Source organism: Corvus hawaiiensis, chromosome 7, assembly GCF_020740725.1.
Source record: "Corvus hawaiiensis isolate bCorHaw1 chromosome 7, bCorHaw1.pri.cur, whole genome shotgun sequence".
Classification (NCBI taxonomy): domain Eukaryota; kingdom Metazoa; phylum Chordata; class Aves; order Passeriformes; family Corvidae; genus Corvus; species Corvus hawaiiensis.
Genome location: NC_063219.1, coordinates 34,140,996 through 34,162,884, shown reverse-complemented (window position 1 = coordinate 34,162,884; position 21,889 = coordinate 34,140,996). Strand labels below are relative to the sequence as shown.

General features: G+C 37.1%; 1 protein-coding gene across 3 annotated transcripts in view; it reads right to left on the bottom strand.

The window, feature by feature from the left end:
* ACMSD (aminocarboxymuconate semialdehyde decarboxylase) overlaps positions 1-21,889 on the bottom strand; it is a 38,708-nt gene that overhangs the window by 640 nt on the left and 16,179 nt on the right. The window contains exons 1-8 of one of the 3 annotated variants that reach the window (XM_048309679.1): positions 21,398-21,523; positions 18,486-18,530; positions 15,785-15,881; positions 11,897-11,946; positions 10,359-10,595; positions 8,173-8,266; positions 6,508-6,603; positions 5,868-6,040 (exon numbers count right to left, since the gene is read on the bottom strand). In XM_048309679.1, coding sequence (XP_048165636.1) covers positions 5,868-6,040; positions 6,508-6,603; positions 8,173-8,266; positions 10,359-10,595; positions 11,897-11,946; positions 15,785-15,881; positions 18,486-18,530; positions 21,398-21,520 — 915 coding nt within the window. In that variant the 5' untranslated portion in view covers positions 21,521-21,523. Of the gene's footprint in view, positions 1-5,867; positions 6,041-6,507; positions 6,604-8,172; positions 8,267-10,358; positions 10,596-11,896; positions 11,947-15,784; positions 15,882-18,485; positions 18,531-21,397; positions 21,524-21,889 lie in introns of those variants that run through there. The other 2 variants (XM_048309678.1, XM_048309677.1) reach the window with 2 other exon arrangements.

Sequence of the window (21,889 nt, the reverse complement as noted above, 5' to 3'; positions counted from 1 at the left end):
ATTAATGTTAAACAATAGAGCACATGCTTTTTGAAATGTGTAATGAGCTACAAGAAGTTGTATGTCTGTATTGGACTGATTAATTATGAAAGTGAATACAAAGATCATATTTTCCACTAGGAAAAGAACAAAGCCTGAAAACAAAGACTCAAGAGTTTATTGGATGAATTTGTGTTGAGTATCTATTGCTTGGGTGAATAAAGCACAATTAGGATTTTTGTACTGTGATTGATTTTCTGTACTGTGGTCCTGGTTTGAAAGGTAACAGCCCCTGCAAGTGGTCTGCCTAAAATGCAGAAATTAAGTGTTGCCATAATTAAATGGCCAATAAAGGATACACAGAATTCTTCCTTCTGAGTTTTGATTTACTCATTCCATGCTCTACACTGGTGTGTGGAGTACAAAATTTGTATAAGACTTTTTGGATACATTTCTTTAAGAATCTCAGGAAGTTCTCCACCAAACTCAGAAAAGATGCTTGGATTTGCAGTCCTGAATTTGAAATTTTTGGCTAAATACATGCACACAAATTAAAGTTATCTATGGGTGAGAAGAATGTAATAAGTGTAATAAGAAATAGAAAACAATAAAAATTATCTTCCCAGCGATACTTTCAAAGAAGTAATAATGGCAATGGGGGACTACTGAAAACCTGATACAGTGTAGAATTACTACAAACACTGATTTTTTTTCTTTAAGAATTTAATTTAATTTAATTTAATTTAACTGGTATTCAACTTCAGATAACAAAACCTAGATCTTATTTACAAAATCTCATATATTTCTGAAAGTCTGCAGCTTTTTTTAAATGTCATTGTCTTTGAGTGGGACTGGATATTAACTGCGGGTTTGAAACACGTACCTGAAGATCTGGGTGACGTGATATGCCTTGTTTCTGAATGCAAGCCAGTGAAAAGAAAATTCAATAAAAATCTGTGTGCAGAATCCCTGTTATCAGAGATGAAAAGAAACGGGCAGATCCTCAATAGGACCACATTGTTTATAGGCTCATTTTCTCTCTGGAAGGATATTTCCCCATTTTATCTGCCTTGGAGAGTGCATACTGCCAACCCTCTCGATTTTATCAAAAGTCTGTTTTCTTTTAGGCGTCATCTCCTGCAGACAGGAGTATTTGAAAACCCACAGTTTTCATTCAAAATGTATGTTTTTAAATGTCTCATGGATTTGAAGTCAAAATGATGAATTTTGGGCACCTGTTATAATGTTTGAGCTCAGTTATCAGAGTTCAATACTGAAACAGGGTGAAGGAAACACCATTCATTTATTTTCTGAAATGGTTTGTTTTTCTTAGTTGTCAAATGCTTTTAAAAATTTTTTTTAATCTCCACTAGATGTCACCCAAAAGTCTCTGAAAGAACCTACACAAACCTTTAGCCAAAATCTAAATAGAAGAGACACATTCTATTGTTCTATCCCATACTGTTGTGTTCTAATTTATTATAGAAGACTTGCCACAAGATTAGCATAGGAGAATTTATACCCTCTGTCTAATAAATCGACTTCTAAGCATAGATTAAACAAAATAGATTTGGATGTGTGCACTTCTGAGCAGCTAAATATTTTCTTTTATTTATAATATTCACTTAAATGCCAAGATGCTTTATTCAGATAAGAAAAACAAATGTCATATATTTTATGATTAAAAAAACGCAACTGAAAAACTTACCAGGCTTACATGAGAAAATGGATTTTTAAGTAAAGCAGAAGAAAACACAGAATATGTCCAGCTGTTTACTAGGGAAAGTCAGGAAAATCAGGTAAGAAAGGTTTGTACATCCTTATTTACATCTCTTATATACTAAACCAGAAAGAAATCCCACACCCTCACAGGAAAAATATAGATACATTTTTCTTTCCCTCTATGTGGAAGTATTTCACAGCTAATCATGGGCTCTATTCATTAGTAGTAAAGTTAAGAGCTGTAAATCAGTAAGAAAAATTTGGGAGCAGCATTCTTGCTGTGCTCCCAGTGATCTTAGGCTGTTCATTTGTACTCTGAGCTTCAGTTTTGCACCCATCTGTAAAATGGGGGTTGCAATACCTGTCTTTAGCAATCAGCTAAAGAGAATCAGCTTCAGAGAAGTGCTGTGAAGCCTCTGCAGATGAATAATGCTCCTAGCATAAGGGATGTACTGTTATATTATTCCAAAGAATATCAACAAAGTCAATTTTCCCTGGAAGACTTGGAGATCGATTCCTTAATTAGCACATCTCTCCTATTAGAGAGGTACATGGGGCTAATGATTAACCTCAGTGGACCCTGCTACTCAGCACAACTTTTTTCACAGTAATAGGGACCAAAATCTGAAAATGAATCTCAAAAAGCTTTAAGTATGACTTCATCCTCTTACATAAGGAAAAATTGTATTTGCCTTGAATTTCACCTTCTTTCCTACTACCATGATACACCTGAAAAAAAGTCCAGAAGACTATAACCAGTTCAGCTCGAACTGCTGGCCAGAGAGTGCTTTGCCTTTGGCTGATGGCTCTGGAGGAATCACCATGGGGAAGTTTTTGCAGAGATGCACTGAATCATTTAATCCCATGTCAACCCAGTTCTTCACTTTTTATAGCCAGCAACGTTGGGGATTTTGTGTTTATTTGTATTCCCCTCATGCTACCTCATCACGGGGAGAGCAAAGGACTGCAGTGATTCTGCACTCTTACAAAATTCTTTCTCAGAAATGTGTATTTCTGCTTCCATCCCCAGTTAACCTGCACCCCAAACTAAGAAGGGATGAGCTTAAGTGGACACGACTCATCGCAGCTGTCAGTGGATTTTAACATTGATCAGCTCAAGGCCAGCACGCCACACGCTGGTGCCAGGCAGTGGCTGCTCCCCAGGGAGCCAAAGCCATGGCCAAGCACATCTTCACACACGCTGATGCCCTTCCTGCACAGCTCTGAGCTGCTCTCTGGAGAGCTGGCCTATTTCAAACCTCCAGCTCACAAAGTTACAGTGTCAGCCTCGAGACTCCATCACATCATTTTTAGCCCAGCATTTATTAATCTTATATGTGTTACTCTGCCAACACATGACTGCACTAAAAGTGCTGAGATATTTGGTGTTTCTTTAAGCATTTGACTCATGGAACGGTGTTACGTGAGAATGTAAACTTTCCTTAGAAAAAGAGGGAACTTTTTAATCTTCGTGGCTATAAAGTAAAGTTTGAGATCGTGATGTGAATGTTTTTGTTTTCAAGGATAAGATGCCCTAGGCTATGAAAAAGAGAAAAAGTTCTCATGTGTGCTAAATCACGAGTAAAAGGTAAAGATACCTTTTGGGTGTCTGACTCATGATTTTTCAGCATTGGGATTCCACCCAATGCCATACTGTTAAGGGCTCAAAAGTCTCAGAGGACAATTAAAGAAGATGCCAACATCCTGTGTACTATGCTGGCCAAAGTTATTGTGTTAAGACTCTTAATTTTAAAAGTCTGTTGACAAAATAAACAAGACACCAGAGAGGCTAATGCTGAGTGACTTTTAGATTATCAAATTACAGTCCATAATCTCTTTCTCCTCTAAGAACTGAATTCCAGTTGCAAAGACTAATCATGATTAAGGACCAGAGTCTATGTGTAGCTTCTTAGGACGAAAGGTAGAGAAAAACAAAGTGTGGTGCAAAGCCAGCAGCTTTCCCACAACAGCAATAGTTTAGAGCAGCCTTGAGGTGCAAAGCTGACTCTAAAGCAGAAGTGCCCTGAGACTTGTGCTCTACACAAGTTCAAACAGAAAAAAAGTTCAATTCTTCAGCAATGGATTCAGCATCCTGTTGTACTTTCTCTCCTGCTTTGCTCTTGACATCTACAGTTCAGCTTAACAGATTCAGATCACAAAATGAATCTGTGGTCTCAGCCAAGCTGAGTCACACGCTGCTAATTTACCAAGGTCTTTTCAACAATGGCAAAACATGTCTCCCAGCATTTAAAAATGGGTAAAAAGAAACAAGTGAGTGATCTTTTCTCCTTGCACTGGCAATTTAAAATTCAAGAGCTAGACTCATCCTTGTGTACTGGAACTGCATGTGGAACAAAAATATACTTAGAATGAACGTGGTCTGGATTTGGGAGATTTCCCAGAAAAGGAGGTAACAGAGACAAATGTTGGACTGTTATTCCATAAGCCTTTGGGTGTCTTGTAAAATGAATGTGCACATCACACAGAGAAAAATTTTAAAATCTATTGTAAAAAAACACCTTAAAGCCACTTGCTTACTCTAAGCTACAGTTAGATTCAAGAGATAATGCATAGCAAAAACTCCTGAGCTGTGGACCATGATATATTTGCTGTTTAGAGGTTGGTAACAGAAATTAAAAGAAATCAGTATGGGGCTGGAGCCCTAGTCTTTTATTAGCAACCCATTTGGTGCCTAGAACTTCACCCCTGGCACAGAGATGGCCACCTGAGTTAATGTTCTAAGAACTTTCCAATACTAACTGCTTATTAGCAGATCTTTTTAAAGTAAATTGACCTGGGTTTTATCTTACCATTTCTAATGGAATTAGGCTCCATGGCAGTTTCTTTGCACATTTTATGGGGCTCTTCCATAAACCTATTTTTGGTTCAAGGTGGGTTTAAGAAAAAAGATATTCTGTCTCCACTCCTTAGAGCTGCAGTGTTACTGTATTGTACATACATACATACTTCACAAAAGTTTCCATACTATTGTTTCAAGCTGTAGTTTGCTGTCACATGGTTGAATTTTCCATGACTCTTCAAATGCAAAGTTTTCCTAAAAGGCACAAGTCCTGCAGGGGAGCTGCAGGCAGAAGCCCAGCCACAAAGCTACAGACTTCCTGTGCAGCACGAACTGAAAACCCACAGATTTTACAGTGCGATACCTGAGCTCAAAGTACCACAATAAAGAAAGCAATAGTGCTGCACTGTTATTTTTGTCTGGCCTAGGCAAGTCACTTCTGTATCAGTTCTAGTACAGGTTTATTGCAGTAACCTTTTCGTAGTATTAGAGATGAAAATGGGAAATCAACAGATTCTTTTCTGTAGAAAAAAGCCAATCAGCTGAGTGGTGTTTGTGAACTTCGGTCACACAAGAGGCCTTGATGACAGCAACAGCTCCATACCATGTGAACCTAGACACTGATGTACAGGAAACAGGACTGCAGCTGTTGAGACAAGAAAATCCCTGTCAGAGCTTGTATTTCTGATTTGACATCTGGAAGGTATCTGCCTCTGGCTGCAGATACTCCGTGAGGGGCACAACAACAGGTCTCATTGATTTGCAGTGATCCATTGGAAGCTGGCATGGTGCCGTCTTCAACCCCTTCCTGAGCATTTACTAAATGAGGAGAGATTATTTGAATGTTTTAGGATTTTTCTGCCCCATGTTGTACCTCATTTAAATGGTTTGCTAACCTACAAAGATTTCTCTACAAACAGCTAAAATACTTTTGCAAACCCATAATGGTTCTCTCTGACATACTCACAGAATCTTTCCTTATTACTGATTTTTTTTTTGTCTATAGCTTCCCAAGTGGAAATACACTTTGATTTCTTCAAGCATGCACTTGAATTTGAAAATTAAGCCATTTGAAAACCAGGCTCCAAATTGAAGCAGTCTCTGCTTGAAGTCCTGTCCTGAACAAGCTTAGAGAAGGAACCAGCCTCATGGAACTAAGGTTGACAATGCATGATTTCCTGGATTAAACCTACCATTTCAATAAAACCACATAGTAAAAACATTATCACCATGGCAGAAGCCCGTCAGTTTATTTCACTGGGTGAAGATGTCTTGTTCCTGCTTTCTTCTTCTCTTCTCCTTTTGCTCTTTCCTAGAAAATTAACTGAAGAAGGACTCACCCACTTCTGGAAGCATTAAAACTCACCTCTCCTACTACATTTGTGAGCAGCCTTAGTGCCCCACGGTCATGGACAAGAGAGTCTGTGTAAAATGAGCCAAGGTATTTTCTTGGATCCACCTTATTATCCATGGCGCACAAATCAGGGCGCACATTGAATCCATGGGAGATTCGCCCCACTGTGTATGGAAAAGCTCCACCTGCAAGAAGGAATTTTTCATAACAGCAGCTGAAAATGTGTAGGAGGGGAAAAAAGCCACATTATGACCACAGATCCATAAGTTTTACCGTCAGCTCTTTAGAAAGAAAGTGCTTTGCACCAGCAGCTTTTTATTCCTTTACCTTCATTAGCTTCTTTCTCTGTTTTTCTCACTTCTTCACTACTTTGATGCCCAAATTCCTCCTGCTGCTTCCTTGTCCCTTTCCTTAAACCACCTGCTGCCTCCCCTTCCTCCTTGTTTCCCTTAAAAGCTGTTGTACCAGTTCAAACCCTGCAGGCTAGAGACTGTTCATAAAAGCAGCTGATCTATGAGATTGTCTTCTTTGGGGTAATAGTGCTCAGCTAGTGGCAGGCTTCACATGGTGACCCCATTAGCTGGGATACCAGAAAATACAACTGTGCCATGCTCAGCCGAAGAACAGGAGTTTCACATGGTACATTACTCACCTCCATGTGCAAAGCAAACTTTCAGCCTAGGGAATTTTTCAAAAATTCCTCCCATAATCATGGAGCAAATGGCCATGGTTGTTTCTGTTGGCATGCCTAAGAAGAAAAACAGCTTAATTATATAAAGCTTTACTTTTTAAACTTCCTATTTGATTTTTAAATGTTATTTTAATTTTCTTCCATTAGCCTTGAGCCTACTGAAAAAGTAATAGTTTCAGGGCAGCTGCCAAAGGTTATGCATTATTTCTGCTGGAGGGACACTGAGTTGAACTGTAATTAACTGAAATGAAGACACAGGCCTGGAAGTGAAGATCTTCTGAATTCTAAGTCCAGTTTTTACTCTATACCATTAGGACAGATGACAGGCAGGTTGGGTATGTCCTGAAATACCCAGTACAGGCCTGATTCCTGTTATCCTTGCTTAAAGACGAGTCTGGAATATGCCAGCTTGCCTTCTCACCTGTGCTTGTGGGTTTCTTTTGCGTGTAAAGTGGGGCAGATATGTTGATGGATATTCCAACATGGATTTGGGGTTCAGTTATGATGTGATGCCAGATCCTACACTTTATAAATAACCTGTCTCTCTCTTTGCTACTGGCTGAGTTGGATGCCCAGAGTTAGGAACAGAACAGGAATTTAGGTTCCTATAGCAGGCCTCAGCTTCTGATCACACCCAACATATTTAGAATATCATGCCATTTTAAACACCCAACTTCAGACATCCGGCTTGAAATTAGGAACTGAGTTCTCCTCATCTATGGGGGAAACAACACCTATCCACCTCTAAAGGTAATTTTTATTGATGTTTTACCATATGCTCAGATGCAAAGCCTTATCAGGCTTAGTGGGAAAGTATTCAATTTACACTTTGTTAAGTAAATGCAATAATTTTATTTTCTTCTTAAATCTGTGTTGTTGAGCCTGCTCTGATTAAGACTAACTGATATTGTTGTCAGATAATGCACTGGTGATTGGGACAGCAAGATTTTCCAAGCAGAACGTGCATTATATGTATATTGTGTATGTGTTTCAGAACTGGTGGCAGTGTGAAACCATGCAAAACAAACCAATGCAGAACAAAATACATGAGGGTAGAATTATATCTAAGCATTTCTGGGTGGCAGAGTTCTTCTGCTGTTATTCAGTGTTATGATTTGCCGATCAGATGGGGAAAAACCAGAAGCTAGACAATATCCTACATCTACTGAGAGCTTTTAAAGTACACGCTGTTTCAGCTACAGTTGAAAGATTTATTTCCTCTCTGATCAACCTGTTTCTAAGAGATAACCCAAGAGATTCTAGGGAGTAATGTTTGGTTTTGCTTACTCCTTCATTTACTCCTGTTATTTTTGAGGAGCTCATTTCTGAGATGATTCACTTCTCCCTAGTTATCTGTTCTTTGTATTTGGGACAAAAGAGAATACTATATTCTGTTGCTAGTGTGAATAATTTTAATTCCAAGTATTTAAAAGAGAAATTAAACAAGTTTAGAAACAAATGGCTGCTGAATTTACACAACAGACTTAATCATAATACTAGATGTAAAAAAAAAGTTTGACAAAAAAAGATGTAATTTTTCTCTCTACTTGTGTTTTACTTGGCAACAATCTCCTGGGCATAATCCAATTCATAAATGTAGGTTAGGAAAAGTAAATATACACTTACCTATTAGCCAGGGAAACCAATATTTGGACATCCTCCCATCTATCTGCATGTCCCAGGGATGCACAAAGAGACAGCAATTTAATGTCTCAGCAGCCTGCAGCAAAAAGAAAAAGTCTAAATCTTGACTAATCTTACCAAAATGCATCTTAGATCTTAGTCATGTTTTTAAATGACCTGGAAATCTGTACTGAGCAGTAGCACTAGTAATGAAAATAGGCTCACAAGCAAGAACTATAAACAATAGTTGGCTATATTTACTCCTTTGGGCCATATTCTGAACTCCTCACCCAGTTTCACAGCTCTTCCTGTGACTACAGGACTGGAAGCATAGATGATATCATCTGTTTATTAAGCCAAGTGTTTCTCAGAATAATGCAGTACAAAAATGCTTTTCCAGTTATGTTTTTCAGCCATCCTGTAGTATAGAACTCAGTTTAAGCAAACATTCTTTTGGTTACATTACACATATGAGATGAATACTTGTAATGTCTTATAGAATCATTTTAGGCTGGTTTTGCAGAATTGTTCCAGCTGCATTCAGAAATCTTCATTGAGTTGCCCTACATTTGTCTCCTTTGGTCCTCTACCTGACTTTAAAAAAGTAAAAAATATTCCTAATCCTTCCTAAGAGTTCAAAATCTGGCTGTATTCTGAACAATAATCCATCTCTACGCAAGTATGGTAATTTTTACAAAACTACTGACATCTTTGGAAAGGAAAACAGAAGAACAGTGTTGGATGCTGACTGACTGTGTAATTTAACTGTGTGCTTAAATTTAAATACACAGTCATCAGAGTCATTCATATGCTTAACCAGGATTTAACAGCTTCATTTTGTCAGATGTATTTCTGGACATGCTCTTGTTGCTAAGGAGATTATCACACATTTGAAAAATTTGAGTTTATTTACCCATACATGCATAAATAAAAGCTGCAACTTTCGGATCGTGGAGAATAATTTCCATCTACATTTGTAAAGTAAAAATAGCAATTCAATAACTGGCCTGGTAGTTTGGTGAAGTTCGTTATCCAATATGGCTTAATTTCATAATCTATATTATCCACAGATATTTCTAAAAATGATAGTGGTTACTTCCTACATGTGTGAATCATAAGCTGAAAGATGTACAGTATAAGAGAGAGATCCCAGAACAAGAGGGGGATCTCAGCAGCAGAGAGACATGGAGTTACTGGAGAGAGTCCAAAGATGATGAAGGGACTGAGCATCTCTCCTGTGAGGAAGGGCGGAGAGAACTGGGACTGTTTGGCCCCGAGAAGAGAAGGTTCGGTGGAGATCAGGAAACATCAGGTTGCCCAGAGGGATTGTGGAGTTTCCATCCTTGGAGGTATTTAAAAGCCACCTGGGCATGGTCCTGGGATCTGGCTGTAGGTGGCCCTGCTTGAGCAAGGCGTTGGTCCAGGTGGCCACCAGAGACCTTTCCCAACCTCAGCCATGCTGTGATTCCATGGATGTGGGCATCTCCAAGAGCAGATGCTGATACCTGACTGTATGTGGCCATAAGAACAAATAATCCAGGTGCTGTACCAACAGAGCTTTTGAATAAATTGAGCATCCTGCAAAATAAGCTCTGTGAATCAATTCCAAGGTGACAGCGCTAATAACTTGAGAAACAGATTCAGAATGTGCATTGATTAAGCCCCTAATTTAGACAAATGACCACCCTCATCTGGACCTCAGGCTATTTAAGAAATGTAATCTATTAATTCACTTGATAATCAATACATTCAGTTTGGAACTTTTGGTCCTGTTTACATAGTTCTGTGTGGTACTTTGGTGTTATAAGTATCTCTGATAATCTCAAGGAGTTTTATCAATTATTTCAATAGGATTGGATACAGTAACTTGAACAAATGCAAACAGTGCAGAAATGCTTTATTTGTTACTGCACTTATCCTCACAAATCAAGAAGGCAGATCTACAGTGAGAACTCATACAATAAACCAAAATTTGTTATTCATTATTATAAAATATATTCCAGAATGTTTATGTTACATTATTGTCATTATGTTCTATAATGAACTATTATTTACAATTAAAGCTGAGTGTCTCTGATCACTAAGCAGATTGGAAGGCTCAAATTATGACTAAATGTGCTCCAAGGTATTTTTAGACAGAATTCCATATCACAGTATTCCCCCAAAGAAGGAAAGCAACAGCTACTCACAGCATAAATATCGTACAGCTCTGGGGCATTCAGGTCCCACTCATTGACATGAGATCCTATCTGCACTCCTGGAAATCCAAGTTCATTCACACAGCGATGCATTTCCTTCACAGCCAGGTCTGGAGCTTGCAGAGGTAACGTGCCCAGCCCAATAAACCTCTTGGGGTACTTTTTTACTGTAGCTGCTAAGTCATTATTTAATATCTGGGCGAGATCTAAAGTATCCTGAGGTTTGGCCTGGTAAGATATGAAGCAGAACAGTACATTTAAATATAGTTCTCAAATGTTATCACCTTTGGAAGACATTGGATAAATGTCACTGCAAACAACTGATAGACAGGGTTTGAACCCAAATTTACTTTACAGTTCTGAATAGCTAAAAACCAGTAGGGCTAAATTCTGCCTCACTTAAAAACCTCTGGGTGCAGTTCTGCTTTTTCTCTTGAATATTTTATCAACTGCTGTTGCCTTTACTGCTCAGGATGAATGTAATAAAGCCCAGGGTGCTGATGCACATAAGTACCTGGTCTTCTGTGTAAAGCAGTCCCCTGGTTTTGTTTATCCAAGTGCAAAAACCTCAGTATATAATTTTTTTACATAGCAATGAATATTTACTCTCCTATTACTGGAGCTGAGGAAAAATAAGAAATGTGAGATGCTGGAGCATGCAAATGCTACAGAGAAAGCTTGAGCAAACTTCTCTTGCATGTAGAAGGAGATAACAGCCGTAATTCTAATAAGAAACTGCAATATCCACACAATCAATCTCTGGTCTTCCCCCCCCTCGAATACATATTTAATGGAAAATATTTCCTTAGATACTAGAATAAAATTTTGAAGAGATGTCACTAACAAGAAATTCTGAATATCAATGGTACTTCTTTTATGTGGGCTTAACACAATGGTTCTTAATGCACATATCCATATAAACATCTTGACCTGTACACATTGCTAAATAGTCACATTGAGAATGTATTTAGAACTGCATTTTGCTGTGATTTATCTCCTCAGCCTGTTTTTATTTCTTTGAAGCATTCAAGATCACCATGTGGGGATCATAGGAACTTAAATTTGCTCCTGAATTTTAAGATTCAAAGCATTCTAGGTTAATGAGTCCTACGCCACATTTAAAATAAAGTGGGACAAAGCCAGAAATACATCTTTTATGTCTTTTTTTTTTTAATGAAAAAATACTGATTGATGTCTAGCTTTCATGGAATCTGTACATATATGTTTGCCTGCTAACCATGGATTCATGCTGTATAAATTTTTTCTCTCCATTTCCAGCTGCCCCCATAAGGCCCCCAAAAGAAATTCAGCTGTTGTCGTGTCCTTTCTCACTGTGTGTGCTCCGGTGTGGAGCTTTGCCAGGACATCCTGCATACGTCTTCTCATACCTGCACTCCTTTCTTGCCTTTTCTTTTTCACAGCAGAACAATTCTAGGGACTCCTTCAAACACCTAATTTGTAGGAGGATGCATTTGTGTTTTCAAAATGTTGCCACATACGAATTATGAAATATGTTAGTAGGAACCTACCCAGTAGCTGAACATCACAGGGACTGTGGACAGGACTTGGACTGTGACTCCTGAGTAAGAAAAAGCAAATATTAATGTTTCCTTTTTTGTTGTCTGTTTTTGGTAAAATGTTACAATTTAAAAAGTACTTTGGTTTGAGAGGCAGAATGTAAAGCTTTACTAATGAGAAAGACTGATTTAACAGTGACATGGATCGATTCTTTATCTTTTTAATTAAGGATCATAGCAATGAACCTCATAGTGCATCACTTTATTAGGAGTTGAATATTTTTGCTAAGCAGACAGAAAAAAGCACTTCCATACTCCTGCTAGATTATTTTTGAAATAAAGTTTTTTGATTTTAGAAGTATTTAGTATGCACATGCACAAACAAAATAGCTATTTAACATTATTCTCAAAGTGACATTAAACCAACAGAATTCACTAACTTGAGTTTACTTTGGGGTCACATTTGTCATAAATATTAAATAAAGAAATGAATTAGCTCAAAGATAAATAACATTATGTTAACAGTGGTTATTAAACAATGCTTTTCTAAGTATTCCCAAAGCTGTATTGTGTTAGGTTTCATTAGTCTTGTGTCTGGACTACTGAGGTTGTAAACATAAGAAAATCTGCCTGTTTTCAGAAATAACTTTGATGTTAGAAATAAAAATAATTAAGTCCATGTTGTTTTGTTTCTGTTCAAACACAAATCTGTATCATAACTTTGTGTGTGACAGGTTACAGGAGTGAAAACAACAAACCTGGCAGACAAACAAAAAAAAAAAAAACAATAATTAGGGCTTCACAAAATAGTTACATGCAAAAATGTATTTTTGTTTTTAATTTTAGGTCTGTTTGTAGTATTTTTGCACATATCTTGTCATGCTTTAAAAAATTTAACTTGGTTGTTAGTAGTGAAACTACTAGAAAAAAGATGGCAGAAAAAACTCTAGGAGAATGAACTCTAGGAGAACTCTAAGACAATGACTTGCCAAAGCACTTGAATGATTAACAAAATGTTTTATCCTCCTTCTCAGAAGTTTAAGTAGGAAACAAGAGGAGAGGCTGACTCAGATTGCTACAAGATCTGATTAATTATATTGTGTGCAGCAGCAATGGTTTTAGGGGCAAGGATTAGGCCTGCAAAATTACATAAATACTGAAGTACAGCCCAAGTTGGATTATCCACCAATATGGACACTTGATTAGTCTGTTGAGAACATTCTCCATGTTTTCCACAACAAGCCTTGTATCTGCTTTCAATCCATTTTTACACTTCTGAGCAAACTTAATATAAACCTTAAAGGTACATTTCCAAGCTGACTGTTCCTAGACATTAGCTTTAGGAAGAAGAATCAGCACAGAAAAGCCTGTACTTTTTTACCCTCTTCAGAGGGTTTTACAAAGGAGAAAATAACAAGGAAAGACAGTTAGGGTGAACTGATACATTTTGTCAAACAAAATTGTGATGATTTGTGTCACAGAACTGTGATGTTAATTACTTTTACAGCTTGTTTTATTGAGTTACATGGATAGCTTGTTTTATTGAGTGGATGAAGACAGAAGTATGTACATCAATTAGACCTAGGGCATATGATTAGGAGAACTAATTGAGTCTCTTTGGTCCATTGGAGACCATTTCTTATTACTGGCAAGATTTCTTGGGCATTGCACAAACAAAGCCTTTTAGCAACCAAGCTATAAGTTATCTCTGAGTTAACAATACCTTTCAATGACTGACTCAAATTTTGTTCAGCTGGGAGACTCCTTGCATCTTTGTCCCAAAATTACACTGTGTTTGGAGGTTAAATTTTTGGGTATAATCTATCTCAGCCTGTGTTACAGAAAGCAGTCTTTGGACTAAGTAGCTACAGCTTTCTAAACCAAAAAGGAAAAAATGTGGTCCATAGTCTTTATCATTAGCTGAGCAGTAGGAATAAAAGAATGAAAAACATCAAGGCTTTTTTTTCCCCCCCACATAATTAATTGGCTGATGCCTGTATGTCTGGAGTGCTGCAATAAAAAGGGACATTTTTAGGGCACAAGTCACCAGATGGTGCTGTAACATACAGGTTTAGATTTTTTTTTTAACCAAGCGAGCACTGTTTAGTTCATGGAGAAATGTTGCAGTGTTGCTTTTATGATACATTTTCTTTTCTGGAGAGCTGCTGCAAAAATTTGAAAAAAAAAATCCTCCTGTGTTTTCCCTTTGTCTACAACAAATATATGAAGCACAACTGTTTTGTAGAAACTTGCCATTAGTGCTGAGGGAAATATCTGAAAGAGAAAGATGCCCAAAGGCTATTTATGATCCACTCTGTAGTTGAGTGATTCAGTAATCCCCAAAATCCCTGAGCTAACTCAGAGAAACATTGCAGTCTAGTCAAAGCATGATTCTATGATTCTGTGACAAGGCAGCGTATTTCAGAGTTTGCAAAGACTTTCTGGCATTCCCATTAAATGTCTAATGGTTGGAGTTTGAAATACTGCTTTTCCAGGGTGAAAATGAAGTAGGTGAAAATGAAGTAGATGAAAATTATCTAAGTTGTGTTTACATAAATTGCCCACTATCTGGTGAGTTCCCAAGCTGGCCTATGTGTTGCACTAAACCTCCCTAAGAAGAATGACCCAGAGTATCTCCTTACACAGAATACAGAGTAATTTAGGTTGGAAAAGACCTCTAAGATCATTAAGTCCAACCATTAATCCAGCACTGCCAAGCCCACCACTGAACCATGTCCCCAAGTGCCACATCTACACGTCTTCTAAATCCCTCCGGGGATGGGGACTCCACCAGGGCTGTTCCAGGGCTTGACAACACTTTTAGTGAAGACATTTTTCCTAATATCCAAACTAAACCTTCCTTGGTACAATTTCAGGCCATTTCTTCTTGTTTATCACTTGTTATCTTGGAGAAGAGACCAACTCCCAGCTGGCTACAACCTCTTTCATGTACTTGTAGAGGGTGATAAGGCCTGAGAGGAGGAAACAATAATCATGAAGATGCTACTTATACAATATCTCCTCTTCTAAGCAATTCAGGTGTTTGTTCCTTATGAAAAGTTGGAGAAGATATTCAAGTTGTGTCTACTGGGAAACTGATGTAGGAACTATTCCGGCCTCAATCTAAGAAAAAATAATCTTTAATAACTTAATATTTCTCTTACAAGAGTGATGTGGAGCTACAGTGTTAATAAGAACTAGCAAAAATAATTGAACAGACTAGAAGTTCCTTCCCTCATCCTCAGTCTCCCATCTTACCAGCCTTATTTAGTAATTGCATGTATGTAATTTTAGTAATTGCTTGCATGTAACATGATGGAAAATAAATTTGCAAATTTGGCATCTGGTTAACTTTCTAAATGAGGAAAGCTCCCTTTTCTGACAAGTAATTGTACCAGTCCTCTAGGCTCAGAGTCCTCCAGCAAAAACACAGAATGAAGCTGCAACATGGCTAAACAGAAAAAATGTATTAGAAAAGGAAACAAGAAATACAAGAAATCCTATGTGTAAGAAGAATATTTTTAACATATGGAACAAAAATGAAAGGGTTCCCTCCTCCTTTATGTGAATCACTTTTTAACTATAGGGTATGCTACCTTTTCAAGTCCATGGTCAGTCATCCTTACTTATGCCAATAAGTTCCTTATGGCCTTAAATCCCACCAAAATTAATAAAGTCATGTGGGGAATAAATTTCTCCTGAAAATGAGGAAAGTTATGGGAACAGGTCCCATCTGAGCATAAAACATATCAGTTTCCAATGACTTTCAAGAGATTTAAGCTAATGAATCAGTATGCTAACCCTTTTTTTGATATTGTTGTTGAGCACTTTCAGATGCACTGACAGGGAATTTGTTACTCTAAATGATGCACAATGATTTGAATTCCTTCGTGGAGGTACCTGACTGGTCCATCTCTTTAATCCGTACTTCTGGGTCCCAGCAGTTCTCTTGAATAACTCTAAAAACCTTTCCATCCTTCATCATCTTTGCCTGTCCCTGTGAAATGACATTTTCATATATTATAAGTGTGACAAAGTAGTACCTGCTAATTTACAGTCTCTTGAGTATATTGTGCTCCTTACAGGAATTCAGTGGCAAAATTTTGATTTTTTTTTCTTTTCAGTAGGCATTTTTAAACAAAAACTATTTTAAAAATAGACATGAATAAGACAGTCATTTATAGTTCAGATTTAATTCTTCAGAATAATTTTAAAAATCCCCTTTCTTCTGCAATGTACATCACTCTATTTGGAAAAGATATCAGGTACCTTAATCCAAGTTTATCCTCAAACCAAATTGTGACCTCAAAACAATGCTCTAATTAAATCTGTGCTAAATTTTCCCTTTGGGTATGTATGTGTTCTTTTAAAGTCAATAGCACCACAATGATTCCAGTAACTACAGAAATAATTGTGCAACTCAGTTAATTTCAGTCCAGTTATTTCTTATCATCAGTGATACTGAGACAAAAGGGGACCTATTGTGCTGTCTCCAGATTACATTTTCTCCTTCGGAAGAAGAAAAATATTGAAGAATTTGGGGAAAAAATCTCAAACAAAACTTAAACACAGTATAAGCGCATGACCTGAATTAGTGTAAAACCTTTCTCATATGCCACCAATTTCCAGACTTAGGAAGTTCAAAATGTTATCACAGTCATGAAATTTAATACTGTTCCTTTATCAGCACGGACAATTTTAAAACTTCATATTTGCTTGATGTGTGAATTGTTCAAAGAGACTGAGTAGGCACAGTGTCACCACAAAGCAAATTGTCTGTTACAATGAGGGGTACCCACAAGCTGCTACAGACTTGTAGAGACACAACAGGACTTCTGTTGGCACAAATGGGTGAGATACAATTCACCAACACCTGCCAGCCCTGCGTATTTCTTGTTGTTTTCATCTACTGTAGGGGTAAATGGAAAGTCAGGTGATGCCCTGATGCTGTGCACGTGGAGTGGGTGAGGGCAGTCATGCAGCAGATGCACTGGGCAGAGAACAAACTCCATCTGCAGTTAAAAACTGAAAACCACACGAGAAAACACAGTAGCTCTTCCTTCACCTTCCCAGTAAATAGGAGCTAAGTGAAAGTTTTTGGGCCCTTTGAGAGAGAGAATTTGCTCTCTCTCCAAAGGCCACTTTATTTTTCCTCACAAAATTGGTCTTACTTAGGATTCTGTCAATTTTTCTAAAGAAAAGAATCTGTTAAATCAGAATATTTACTACTGGTATGCTCAACCAGAGGGGTTTCTGTACCCTTCTTCTGAGAACTCAAACTGTTCTTAACCTTGAATTTGTTATTAACTTCATACATCATTCACAAATATACTGCCCTAATGAATATTTTAAAGCCCTCCTCAACAAATCTATGTGTGCTGCCTTGGCAAACTGTCAAGTTACTTGTTAGCTGTATCACAGGTTGTGAAAATTACTTGAAATATTACAACTACAGGGTCCTGATCCCCATGTGAAATACCAGGTTCTTGTAAAATTTGTTTTCCAACCTGAAAGGTTTACTGTAGCCATACACTCAAATACATTAAGAAAAGTTTAGCGCATTGATGCAGGTTGTCCAATAAACAAAAAATTATTTGGGGTGTGAGAAAAAGGCAGAGTAGAACCAAGCACTACATCACATATGAATAGATGACATGGACTTTACTGTTCCATTCTGTTCTACATTTCTCTATCCTGTTCTAAAAATTATCCAATATTTAATGTTTTATTTAATTTATGTGGAAATTAAGGTTCAGCAAACCACATTTAAAATTCTCCCATCACTAAACTACTCAGTCACATCCCAAATTGCACTTTTCAAACATGCACAAAATTATTTTCTTCCAGTTTGACCCTGCTGCTTTTTAACAGAATGATATGAGAAGCCTTTGGGTTTTATTTAATCTTGAGAGTTAACATCCCCAGCTCCACATGTCTGAACAGGATTTTATTTTGCCATGCACTTTTTGCCATGCAAAATTTCCAGATGGAAGTAGGCCAGACAGAATTCTCTGCAGAGCATATAAGGCCATTATTGACCTGCCACAAACTTCCTCTGCAAACTATTTTTAGCACAGAATTTTAGCATCAGACCTGTAACACAATCGCCAGAAATGTGTCCAGTCTTCGTCTCCTTCCTGCAGCTGCCATGTATCCCAAAAAGCTGTGCCATCCACGCTTTGGTTCCACAGATGGCTTGTTCTTGTTTATTAAAATACCAGCTCCTTTTGAGTTTGCCTCTCATACAGATGACTGCATTTAACTAAAAACAAATCTACATGTAATCTGCTTTAGCCTGACCTATCTTATTGAAAAGAAATTCTCAGAGCTATCCATTCCAAGTGTTAAAACAAGATGATGAAGAAGAATGGATGCTGGTTCATACAAGAGAGTGTGAGTTTCATCTTTCAGGCAAAAGGTTCTGCTGAGGTATGGTAGGACTGGACTGATACTACTTCATAGAAAATAGACCTCTAGGGAAATCTGTATCAGAGACTGAGCCAATCTTATTGCCACTTGAATTGCTTCTTAATAGATCTACTGTGAGTTTGTGTTCCTGATGACAACACAAGATCAGCTCTGAGCACCAAACAGCCCAAACCTTGCAGTGATGATCCAGCTGCACCCATCCACCGTACCCATATCTCTGTGGAGGAAAGAAGAGAAAGCCAGTGCTAGTTAGCTCTCTGCAGTAGTAATAGTAATAATAGTAATAATTGCAATAGTAATAATAATAATAATAATAATAATAATAATAATAAAATTGTAGCTCTTACAAAAATACCTAATTCAGGAGAAACACTTATACATGCTCAGCTTTGAGCCGTAGTAGCCTCACTGACTTCAGAAGTGCTGAAGTGTAGCTGGACTGGACTAATAGTGTTTGTAGATCTGGAACTTTAACTCCCAGTTCAACATCATTTTAAAACAACTGCTTTAAAAATGCTTGAAGTTGCTTACTACATTGAGGTTCCAACTGAAATAATTTTGACACAGAAAATATTAAATTAAGCATCTGGCAGTGTGGAAATTGAGCTGACAACTTTCCAATCTGTGATCAGTTAATCATTAGCACAAAGATGCATTGATTCCACTCTTCAGCTTCCATGATTCAGCAGCAGGAGTGAAGGTCAGCCTCTTATCTATTAATATTTAAACAGCAAGAGAAGCTAAAAAGGAAGCTTAGATGCTCATTGATTCTTCTAGAGAGATTCAGAATTGTTCATGCAAAAAACGCAAAACCTACATAAGAAGCTGATTTCCTTTTACTTTCATAAATTATCCATTAAGAATGAACTCTTGAAATCTCTGAGTGAAAACAATGCTCAGAATTCCCATTCCTCCAAAAAAGAAACATTTAGAAGGAAACTAAGTAAGAGCAGGCATTTCTTTCACTGAAGTGTAAACAATTTGGATACAGTCCTGAATTTTCTGTGATACCAAATCATCACTTAATGCCACTGTGAGCTTTCCAAATGTGGCTGTGCAGAGCCAAACCTCCTGACGTCAGCCAGAGATGCAGCCACTGGGGCTGTGTTCTCTGCTTAACTATGTAGATTTTATTTAAATGTGTACATTTATAGGTTTATACATATATATAAATACTGAAATTTAGGGAAAATTTAATGAGTGACAATTAAAGAGGACTTTAAACTAGAACCATGCTAACTGCAATTGTAAGCTGAGGAGAAAACGAGTACCTTAAATGGGTAATGAAGGAGCACATATGCAATAGAGAAACTCAATGGTCTGGTTTTGAACTTATTTTATTCTTTCTTCCCCTCAGGTATTAGTTGTAGGTATTGACAGTCCTTATCTGTTCTTTTCTATGATTTTTTATACTTGTGATAGTTTCCTAGGCTGTTAAACCGGTATCTTGACAATAGAATTTTCTAGGTTGAAGGTCCAGTACTTACAAAGCTGGAAACAAGACAGAGAAGTTTAGCACTAACTAAAAGTGTGCATGTTAAGATGCCTCATTGGTTTTCCTTGCATGAAATGGAGAGATCTGTGTTAATGACTTGAATCTCCAGAGGACTCCAGGGAATTCTGAGAGTTGTTTTCTACTCTGAGCCCATTAATAAACCATTGAATCACTCAGAACAGAGGGAAAAAAACCTAGCAGGTGGAAATTAAATTTTAAAAATTTGGTATTTGCCTCTTTATCTGTGTTTAAAGAAATGCAGTGCTGGCCCACAGCGTCTAGCATTAGTGAATTTAGAACATCAAGGAATTCTTGGAATTATTTTATCCCAGTGAATGTATTGCCCTTTTAAAGTACATACAGACAAAGGTATTTAAAAACATTTAAAAAACCATATAAAATCAGAATGAAGGAACTTATGGGTGTTTTTATGAAGCTATTGCACAAACAAATACAACAAAATCTGCAACAAGCAAAAGTAACCTGTCTTTGTAGTCTGGATATTTAAACTCCTATCCATTTTAGACAGACATAATTATTCTAAAAGTATCTGTAGCCTATATACAGATCCAGTGTATATGTGTTTTTCATCAGGAGCTCTTATTATTACAAATAGAAGGTTCAAATAGATTTTAATAAACACCTTCATAGATAAACAAGGAAACAAACATTCCTTTCCAGGAGGGTTTATGCATAATGATGTTTTTCATGACTAATGAAGAAATAATCCTATGTATGTTTTTAATGCCAGGTTTTCTCATGACTTTTTTTCTAATATGCTGTTTATGTTTCCTAGCTGCTCTCTCTATAATATTGACTGAAACGGGACTGCTTAAATCACAGAAGTATAGAGATAATAGATATGAAACCCTTTCAGATTTATTACATTAAAACTTAAATGACATTTTTCATTCTCAAATACATTTCACAGGATCATGAGAAATATTGAGGACAAGAATAAATTTACATCACTGAATACTACTACTACTAAAATAATAAGTTAACACTTATAGCTTCAGTATTCTGACAACTGAGGTTTTCTATTTTAAATACAATAAGCTACTTCTTTCCAGTAACTGAAGAAATAACAGATATTAGTAAAATTATCATCATCAATTAGCTGTACTTAGAGTGACCCCACTCCAACTGAAGTTAATGACTCTCATGCCTCTGGGTGTAAGATGGGAATGAATTTGTCTTAGTTAACATTAATCTTGTCTAATATTTGACTATTTATTTTATTTAAAACAAAAGTGAATACCATTTAGAAACAGAACAGCTCTATTTTTATCAAGAAAGCGGAATTTATACCTTATCATTTGCAAATTTTGGGTCTCAAAAAACCCAAGGAAAATGGTAAGAATTGCTTCAGAATAAATAAAAAGTCCAGTTTTACATCCCTTTCTGACTGGGACTCTTGCTTTGCAAAACAGTGCAATACAAATATTTCACAGCTGGAAAAAAAAAATACCAGACTAAAACCTAGAGATATTTACCACAGAAACCTTCATTCATTTTTCTTTCAAAAATCACATTGGTAGAAATGGTTGCTGATAACATAAGGCACTGAATATCTAAACTCTTATTACCTTTTTTAGGTCAGGCCATTCCTTAGGTAGAATGTGGCTATGAATATCAATTTTCATTTTTGAAGTGTCAGAGGAGAAATACTCCCTCAATGCTAATGTTTTCTGTGTCAGTGCTGCTATCATTCCTGTCCCTGGGTCACAGGTTATTAGCTTTGGCTGCTGTCCAGATCCACCTGCTGTCCTATCAGGAGAACGAGGTACAGTGGCCAACCAAGAAGCCTAATTCCAGAGGGGTGGTTCCCCAAAAGAACAAAGATTTCGAGCAGAAAAGTCCCTGTTAATGCATAAACTGCAGCTGACCGAGGGCAAAGGGAAAATACTTGTTTATATTGGCACCATGAAGGGATTTATTTCACACTGAATCTAAAATGTCGAAAATAATTCAATAAAATTGAGTTAGAATAAATACATTAAAAGTTCTGACTTGAATTTCCTTCTTTCTCCATCTTAGGTTGTGAAATAATTTGTAGAGGGCATATAATGTGCCCTTGG